The 9,570-nt window shown below is 48.1% G+C and overlaps 1 protein-coding gene across 1 annotated transcript in view; it reads right to left on the minus strand.

Annotated features, from left to right (window-relative positions):
- Positions 1–5,415: 5,415 nt before the first annotated feature.
- Slc26a8 (solute carrier family 26 member 8) overlaps positions 5,416–9,570 on the minus strand; it is a 54,794-nt gene continuing 50,639 nt past the window's right edge. Inside the window, exon 20 of the mRNA XM_021221759.1 lies at positions 5,416–6,326. Within this exon, the coding sequence (XP_021077418.1) occupies positions 5,808–6,326 (519 nt within the window). The 3' untranslated portion in view covers positions 5,416–5,807. The remainder of the gene's footprint in view (positions 6,327–9,570) is intronic.

The following is a 9,570-nucleotide window of genomic DNA, read 5'->3' on the forward strand; positions in this document are numbered from 1 at the left end:
GGAGGAGGAGGGGGGAGGAGGGGGAGGGCTAGGAGTGATCCACACTTGTGATGCCAGCTCTAGGAAGGAAGAGACAGGTGAATTCCTGGGGCCCACAGGCCAGCCAACCGCACCCACTTAATGAATTCCAGCCCAGTGAGAAAATCTGTCTCAAGCAAACAGGGTTGGAAAGTACCTGTGGCCAGAGGTAACAAAGGTGTCTCTCCCCAAAGGGAGAAGTCTCACAGAGTGAGGCTCTAACAGTTGGAGTACAAACTAGGTAGAAATTCTTAGTGATATTTGTGCACAGTCCTGTCTGAGACTCTTCCTCTGGATAAAGGAACAGTTGCCCTCATGGCCCTGTCTCATGGACAGGCAGTGGGCAATGAGCATACACAGGGTCTATACAGAGTCCATGCCATCCTATGCAAATGGGACCTGTCTTTAGTCCCAACCCTTCCCCTTCCTCCTCTTGGCGACACAGCCTTCCTTCTTACCTGCCCAGAAGTGTGGTCTCACCTTGAACCCCGGCTGAGGCGTACAGTAAATAGAGGACCGAGGAGGCCAGGGGAGAACGTGGCAGTGTTTACTCCTTAGAAGGAAGGGTGGGGGATACTCACCCTAAGTCACTGCAGTTTTGTCACCTTTGCTCAGTTTTAGAAAAGTGTTTACTCTAGAGCTTGGCATGTGGTAAAAGGTCATTGTTTTCGCCTGCATGTAAGTCTTAGGAGAGGGCCGTGGGGGAAACTAGTGCACCAGTAGAGTGGGGGCGGGGGGAGTGTCCTTTCCAACACTGTCTTGTGTGCATCCTTTATAACATGTGCAAGGCTGTCACAGAGACTCAGCTTCTAAGAAAGAGTGGAAACCAGTGGATGCACCTCATTGTATATGGCCTTTAAGGACTTCACTGATATCTTTGGTCCCCAATCCACATTTCCTGTGAGTCTTTTATAGAAGAGGCATCTCCAGCAAGGGGCCCCAGAGTCCTGTCCTACCTTCCTGGTTCCTCATTCCCCTTCTCCTTGACACTTGTCAAATGCACTTGTCAGGGCATCCAGCGGCCTAGTCCGTGTGCTATGCTGTCCCTCCCCCAGATCATGGCCTCCTCCAGAGAAAATATTCACTCTGGGAAACCCCAGAAAAGTGTATAGCTCTGCACATGCCCAGCGCCAACATGTACCTGGGATGAAGACATCTGATGTCACAGCTGGGCCAGGAGGGGAGATACAGACTGGGGAGGGGAGTCCTAAGAAGCTGGGGAGAGTTAAGAGGGTGCCACAGTCTCTGCTGACTCCCTGGCATCTTAAATTCACTAGCGGAGGAGAGGATTTTGGGAAAAGCCTACAGACCTGGTAGCTGCAGAGCAGGTTTAGGGTAGGTGTAGCAGGACCAGAAGGTATCCCAGGTGGTTTTTCTTAACCTCTATGAGAGAAATGTATATAGGGTGAGTACTGGCTTGTTTTTAAGTGTGTGTGTGTGTGTGTGTGTGTGTGTGTGTGTGTGTGTGTGTGTATGTGCGTGTACATATGACTTGTTCCCTCTTGGCTGTGTTTGAGACAGACAAGTTCTCTCATTAGCCTGAAAGTCTCAGGCCAGTTAAGAGTGGCTAGTCAGGGGCTGGTGAGATGGCTCAGTGGGTAAGAGCACCTCACTGCTCTTCCGAAGGTCTGGAGTTCAAATCCCAGCAACCACATGGTGGCTCATAACCATCCATAACAAGATCTGACTCCCTCTTCTGGAGTGTCTGAAGACAGCTACAGTGTACTTACATTTAATAAATAAATAAATCTTAAAAAAAAAAAAAAAGAGTGGCTAGTCAGACCCAGGAATCCTCCCGTTTCCTTTTCCCCGGCATTGGGATCAAATGTGAGTCACCATTTTTTTTTTTTTCAACATGGATTCTGGAAATCAAACTCAGGACCTTGTGCTTGTGACTGAGCCATTTCCTTAGCTCGTTTGTTACTATGCAGAAAGATAACTGTGTGCATAGGTATCTGTACATGTGTGTGTAGGTACACGTGTGTGTAGGTGCATTTGTATGCTCGGGTATGTGTAGAGGCAGGAAGACAACAGTGGCTGTCCTACTGTAAGTACCATGCACCTTCACTCTCACTGGCCTGGAACTCACTGAGGAGGGCTGGGCTGGCCAGCCAGGAAGCCCCAGAAAAGCAGCCTACTATGTACGCCTCCTTGGGGTTGGGATGACACCGCTCCCAGGAAGCACTTCCCTCACTGCCACTTGTAACTGACGCTGGTTCTCTTATCCTGTATCCCTAATTCTAGGGGTAGTGCCTAGCATACAGTAGGAGTTCAGGATGTTGAGAGAACATGATAAAAGAATAAATCTGGTGACTTGGGTTCTGCTGTGGTTTGGATGTTCTCTGAGGGGGGGGGAGGGAAACATGGGCTCCTGTGTTGGAAGCTAGTTCCCTGTGGTGGTTTGAATATATTTGCCCTATGGGAAGTGGCACTATTAGGATGTGAGGCCTTGTTGGAGGAAGTGCATCACTCTAGGGTTGGCTTTCAGGTCTCCTATGCTCATGGTGTGCCCAGTGTGCCCACCTCCTGCTGCTTGTGGGTTGAGATGTAGAACTCTCAGCTCTTTCTCCACCACCTTATCTACCTGGATGCTGCCATGCTTCCCACCTTGATGATAATGGACTGAACCTCTGATCCTGTAAGCCAGCCCCAATTAAATGTTGTCCATTATAAGAGTTGCCTTGGTGGACTGGAGAGATGGCTCAGTGGGTAAGAGCACCGACTGCTCTTCTGAAGGTCCTGAGTTCAAATCCCAGCAACCACATGGTGGCTCATAACCATCTGTAATGAGATCTGACGCCCTCTTCTGGTGTGTCTGAAGACAGCTACAGTGTACTTAGATATAATAATAATAATAATAAATCATTAAAAAAAAAAGAGTTGCCTTGGTTATGGTGTCTGTTCATAGCAATAAATCCCAAACTAAGACAGTCCCTAAGGTAAAGATTTTTTTGTTTATTTGTTTTTTTGTTTTTCGAGACAGGGTTTCTCTGTGTAGCCCTGGCTGTCCTGGAACTCACTTTGTAGACCAGGCTGACCTCGAACTCAGAAATCCTCCTGTCTCTGCCTCCCAAGTGCTGGGATTAAAGGCGTGCGCTACCACTGCCCGGCTTTTTTTTTTTTTTTTTTTTTTTAGAGTGGACCCTTTAAAACGGTTGGTTGCTAACCTTCCTAACCCTGCAACCCTTAAATACAGTGCCTCATGTTGTGCTGACCCCAACCATAACATTATTTTGTTGCTTCATAACTTCATAGCTGTTATTTTGCTACTGTTACGAATTGTAAGGTAAATATCCAGTATGAAGGGCATCTAATATGAGACCCTGTGAAAAGACCAGTCAAAGCTCCCCCTCTCCCCGAAAAGGGGTTGCAACCCACAGGTTGAAAACCTTCACTTTAGGAATTAGGATAGTTTTCAAGGTACCTGGACTTCTTCAAGAGTGAGTTGTTCTAAGAGCCAATTCTCCCATCACTGTCCTCTGGCTTCTTTCTGGAGATGTGATCCTTCCTTCCACACAAAATCCCTCTAAAGTGGCATCGCATACAGATAGACCCTCCTCAGACAGCAGGGCAGTGAAGGTACCCAATCTTAGGACTCTGACCTCCCCCCCTCCCCGCCCCGGCCCGTATCACTAGCAAAATAAATGTCTCTAGAAAACCTGCTTCAGATATGTCATTACAGCAATGTAAAGCCAATATATATCCTACCTCCTCAGAGTAATTATCTTTTTTAGGCAGGCTCTCTGTATTGGGTAGGGTTCTCTAGAATGGAACTGATAGAGCACATGCACACACACACACACACACACACACACACACACACACACACACACAGGCTCCCCTCAGTCAGTTCTCTCTGGAGAGGCCCCAGAGGCACATTCCTAGATTCTGTCACGTTGACAGTCAACATTGTGTATCCAGGGTGGCCTACAACCAGCCAAGTGGTCTGGGCTGTTTCCCACAGACCCTCCTCCTGATTACCTCCCGAGAGTTAGGATCACCAGGGTGTGCCTCTTTTTGTATGTTCAGGGAGACATTGGACATGACCTTCTAGTCACAGAATGGCCTTCTGAGTCTCCACAGCTGGAAGTGCAGTACATGAACAGATGCCCACCAAGCACTTGTGTAACAACAGAACACATATGTTGTGTCTGTGATCATATGTGTGACTGTGTGTCTACAAGTGCATGTGACAACACGCATGGAGGTCAGAGGAAGGTCCTGGATGTCTTATCTCCCTCAATCTGAAACTTGACATGTTTTGGCTAGGCTGGTGGCCAATCTAAGGAGTGCCACCAATGCTGGGCATGGTGGCACATGCCTTTAACCCCAGCACTCAGGAGGCAGAGGCAGGCAGATTTCTGAGTTCGAGGCCAGCCTGGTCTACAAAGTGAGTTCTAGGACAGCCAGGGCTATACAGAGAAACCCTGTCTCGAAAAAAAAAAAAAAAAAAAAGGAGTGCCACCAATCTTCCTGTCTCCCAGGGCTGGGGTTTCATGGATAAGGTGGCATGCCCAGCCTTTACACGGGTGCTGGAGGATCTGAACTCAGGCCTTGGTGCTTGGGTAGCAGCTCTCTTCTCTGAGCCACCTCCATAGCCCAAGGCATCTTTCATCTGATAATAAGAGAAACTGAGAACCCAGCCATGAGGAGTCATTTTTATCAACTGGAAGTTAAATGAAAGGTTTGGTATATCTTTATATCATAGGTCTGTAATTCTCTTCTCGGCTTAAGTTATTTTTAATAGAGAAACAAGAAAACTTTAGATGGATTTGAATAAAACTAGGATGGCCTTTCCTAGTCCTCAGGCAGGCTTGTATCTATCAGTTTTAAACTTTTATCTATTTCTTCTCAATGTGTATGCATGACTGCTTGTCTGAATGAATAGCAGTTGTATGGAATGCCACTGGAGAGTGCATCAGATTCTCTGGGATTGGAGTCAGATGCACTGCGAGCTACCCAGTGTGGGTGCTGGGAACTGAACCCCGGGTCCTCTGCAAGAGCAGTCAGTGCTCTAAACTGCTGAGCCGTCCATCTCTCCACCCATCACACACTTTAAGTCTGGCCCACCAGAAATCCTAGCTTTAGGTTGGCTTGGGATGCCTGTAAGAAAGAGCAGCTGTAGACAGACTAGAGAGAGTCTAGTAATGTCGCCATTCCTTCTTGTGAGTGCCACCAAATAACCGTAACACCAGCAGAAGGGAAAAGTGGCAGTAAAAGCCCTCTGCTCAGCAGGTGCCAGGTCCCCAGGCCTGCAACCTGGCTGGATCCGGATGGTGAGAACTCTTCCATGTCAGCTACAACTCACCTGGGTTTCCTTTTGCTGGCTCCCTTGTGGAGTCCCTCCCATCTGACATTTCACAGGGTGAGGGATACAGAGGAAAGCAGGTGAGATCTGTGTTAAGTAGAGTCCCATATTTTATTCAAGCCTCATTTCTTTGGAGAAAGGAAAGCAGAGCTGAGAGGAGGAACTCAAAGACAAGCTGGCACAGTTCCCAGAGAGTACGTGCAGGGAGGCCTTCACTGGAAATCTGTTGACGATGCAATCTGCAAAGCCTGAAGACAGAACCAAGAGACAACTGCTGGCCTTGAGTCACACAGCCTGGGCGTATGATGGATGGGCATGTGATCCCAGAATCCAATAAGAAGGAAGTCAGCAGGTGGAGGGGTCACAGAGCCAGGACTGGTGGCTTGTACCCAGTCTAGATGTCATGCTGAGTCGGGCAAGGAGGATTTGCCAAGATACTCTACCTGCATTTTGGAGTCACCTACCAAGGATCCTTATTATTTTAGGGAGAAATTGGGTAATTATGTGGCTGTCTCTTTTCTGGGCGTGTCTGAGATGGAGCTCTAGACTGGGAGCTTGAAGAACCAAAGCGATAAGCAGAGAAGTAGTTCCGCCAGGGGCTCTGAGACCTTGTCCTGGTCTTCTTGGCTCTCTCTGGCTCAGGCTCTGGCTCCAGCTCTGGCTCCAGCTCTGGCTCCAGCTCTGGCTCTTCCTCTGTCTCGGGCTCTGTCTGGGCATCTGTCTCAAGGTCTGACTCTAGTTCCAGCTCAGGTTTGGCTTGGATCTCAGAGTCCAGCTCAGATCCAGGGTCCAGCTCTGACTGGTCCAAGTCCAAGTCTAGGTCCAGATTGAGATCCATCCCACTGTTCTGTTCAAAAGACAGCATGGGATCCAGTTCCAGGTCAAACTTCAAGTCATCCTTACCAGGCTTCAGGGTCTTGGTGAAGCCTGGACTTGCATGCTGGGAGCCTTCTATGATGGCAGTCCCCGTTTTGAGTCTCAGGTTGCTCAGATTGCCATTCTGTAACACACACATTTGGAAAGGGTTAAAACCTAAAAACTTCACTTCCAAGCAGGCATGCCTGATAACCATGGGTTTTATCGTTGCCTCTTCTGCTGCAGGTCTGCTCCGAGTCTTAGTCATTCGCCTCTTCTTTGGGTTTAGTCAAAGCCTAACTTCTGCTCTCTCTGGCCTTTCTAGCTAAACTGGGTTTTACAAGACACCTTGTCTTTTTGATCTCAGTTGCCAACCCCTACCACAATCCTGATATCTAGGGCGCCGTCAGGCTGTGCGTGCAGCCTGGCCGCTCTGGCTTCACTAGTGTCTCCCCAGCGGCGGTGCCCGCTCTTGACTCTAGCCTGCCTGAGGCTAGGAACCGCCTGACTACACTCGTCTCTCTTGAGCTTTGCCTCCCTCATTCACCTCCATCTTGTCCATGTACACATGTTCTTCATTCTACATGCAGATCAAAGATGGCCAGCAGGGCTCCCAGCTTCCTCTGAGAGCCAACTGCCCCCTCGTGTACAAACCTATCCTTAGCTAGACTCTAAGCCCCTTGATGTAGAGCACAGCCTGGTTCTAGATGTCCCCAGTATCAGATATGTCAGTCTGTCACATAGCAGGTGCCCCCAAGACATGAAGTCATATTGCAGGAACAGTTTGCAATGTTCCCTTCTAAAATACCTGTCCTTCCCCGTCTGTTATTCTGTGGGGTCTTTGCTGCCTCCTCAGCCTCTGCTGGCTTTTTAAACAGGGTTTCTCTGTGCAGCCCTGGTTATCCTGGAGCTCACTTTGTAGACCAGGCTGGCCTCGAACTCAGAAATCCGCCTGCCTCAGCCTCCCGAGTGCTGGGATTAAAGGCATGCACCACCACGCCCGGCCTCTGCTGGCTTTTTAAACATCACAAGCATTGATCCTGGGCTCATTTCTCTTATACCTATACTTTCCCTATATGGCATTCTATATAGGTCTCTAATTTTGTTGCCATCTGTATGGCCATGAGTCTCAGGCTCCAAAGCTTCCTGGATGTGCAGATCTATCTATCCTTCTGCCGTCTCAAATCCATCTGTATGCTTGTAAGTAATTTGAGCTTAATACAAAATAAAGCTTACGCTTCCTCTAGTCTCCTCGTTAACTGTCGGGCTGGGGGACAGTTTAATATAGGTCCTGAAAGGACTGTCAGGTGAGCAGAGGGTGCTTGTTAGAGAGCCCTGGCCATTTGTCCACTGGAAACCACAGTAATGCCTGTCCTTAGTGCCAACACACCAGAAGCTTCTCCCATCAACCCAGGAACAAGGCCACACCCATCACTCAGCTCCCTGGTCCTAGGGACTCTGACTTACATGACAGGAAATAATATGAAAGTAAGAATTGTAACATAGAAAACTGTAGTGAGTGTTATTTTCATGAATTACAGAAACCATTACACCTATTGGTGATCATGAGTTAGGGATCATGAGCTGATGTCACTGGACCCCTTAACCAAATGTTCGGATGTATTATAGTAATGATACTCAGAACAGTGTGGTACTGAGGGAAAAACAAAGCAACAGCAAGCCCAAGCTACATGCGTTTTCATTAAATACCTCTGTGAAAATAGTTTCTCAAGCCAGGAAAAGGGGAACTTACTCAAAGGAGCATGAACAGGTGCTACAACGTGTGTGACCTTCAAGACTGACTTTGGAATCTGGCACCAGCTGTAATGGGAGTGAGAGCAGGGGCCTTTGGGGAAGCAGTGAAGGCATCAGGATTGCTTGACCCTCAGAAAACCAAAGCAAAACAAAAACCTCTGCTTGAGCCCGGCCATGGTGGCGCACACCTTTGATCCCAGCACTTGGGAGACAGAGGTAGGCTGGTCTCTCATTTTGAGGCCAGGCTGGTCTACAGGGTGAGTAGTTCTAGGACAGCCAAGGCTACATAGAGAAACTCTGTCTTGAAGAAAACAACAACAACAACAAACCCTTTGCTTAAAGACACCATAAATAACAGCAATTGAAAATCAAGGTGTGATGGGCTGGTGAGATGGCTCAGTGGGTAAGAGCACTGATTGTTCTTCCAAAGGTCCTGAGTTCAAATCCCAGCAACCACATGATGGCTCACAACCATCTATCATGAGATCTGATACCCTCACAGTGTACTCACATACATAAAATAAATAAATCTTAAAAAAAAAAAAAGGAAAGAAAAGAAAAGAAAAAAGAAAATCAAGGCGTGAACTGGGGCATTATGTCTACTTTTGTTCTATAGCAGTTTGGCAGTCTGGATAGAGTCACCCAGCTGCTTTCGGGGCTCCTGGGTGTGCTGAGGGTGGAGCTATGGGGAAACTATTCACAGTCATTGGATGAGCCAGAAAACCTCAAGCCTTGAATTCAGGTCAGAGCCACCCTGGATTGCTACCATCTCCAGATAATCCAGCAAGAACCAGTCTAGGTTACAAGTGATTTCTACAAACAGCGTCTGATACACATCCAAAGATCACTGGGCAACCTAGGCTTCAGTAGGCAAGGCCTGGCGTGAATTCTCTAAGGTGGTGATGCTGGCGTGTAAAGCTAGCCCTGGGAGCAGAGGATTTACATGGCAACTTGGTAGAGACGGATGCTCTCAACACCCATAACAACCCCACTGAGCCAAACCTCGGGGCTGGGAACCAGGGCCAGCTATCTCTCTCTGAATGGCAAATTTAGCTCACTCTGATGGACACAGACATTTGAGAACCAATGGAAGCCTTTGAGCATAAAAAGTTCATCCTTGAGCAGAGATATTGTCAAGACAATTCCTAAATTTGTTTTTTCCATTTATGTAGTGTGTGTGTGTGTGTGTGTGTGTGTGTACAGTCCAGTGTGGTGACCTTGTGGAGGTCAGGATACAACTTGTAGGGTTATGTTGGTTGGTTCTTCCCTTCCACCATGTGGAGTTGGACAGTGTCTGCACATAGCCTTTATAGTCCCAGCACTCAGGAGGCAGAGGCAAAAAGATAAAGATGTCTGTGAGTTCGAGGCCAGCCTGGTCTACAGAGTGAGTTCCAGGATAGCCAGGGCTACACAGAGAAGCCTTGTGAGACATTTAACAACTTGCTTCCTACTTCTGTGTATTCGCTTACAGATGTGGAACTGGGATGGAGTGCTGAGGAGAGGAGGACAATGTTCTTGCCCAGCTGTGGATTCCAGATGTAAAGATGATGTCCACCGCAGAGCAGTGGTGGCGCACGCCTTTAATCCTAGCACTAGGGAGGTAGAGGCAGGTGGATTTCTGAGTTTGAGGCCAG

This window comes from Mus pahari, chromosome 21 (assembly GCF_900095145.1).
Source record: "Mus pahari chromosome 21, PAHARI_EIJ_v1.1, whole genome shotgun sequence".
NCBI classification, from domain to species: Eukaryota; Metazoa; Chordata; class Mammalia; order Rodentia; family Muridae; genus Mus; species Mus pahari.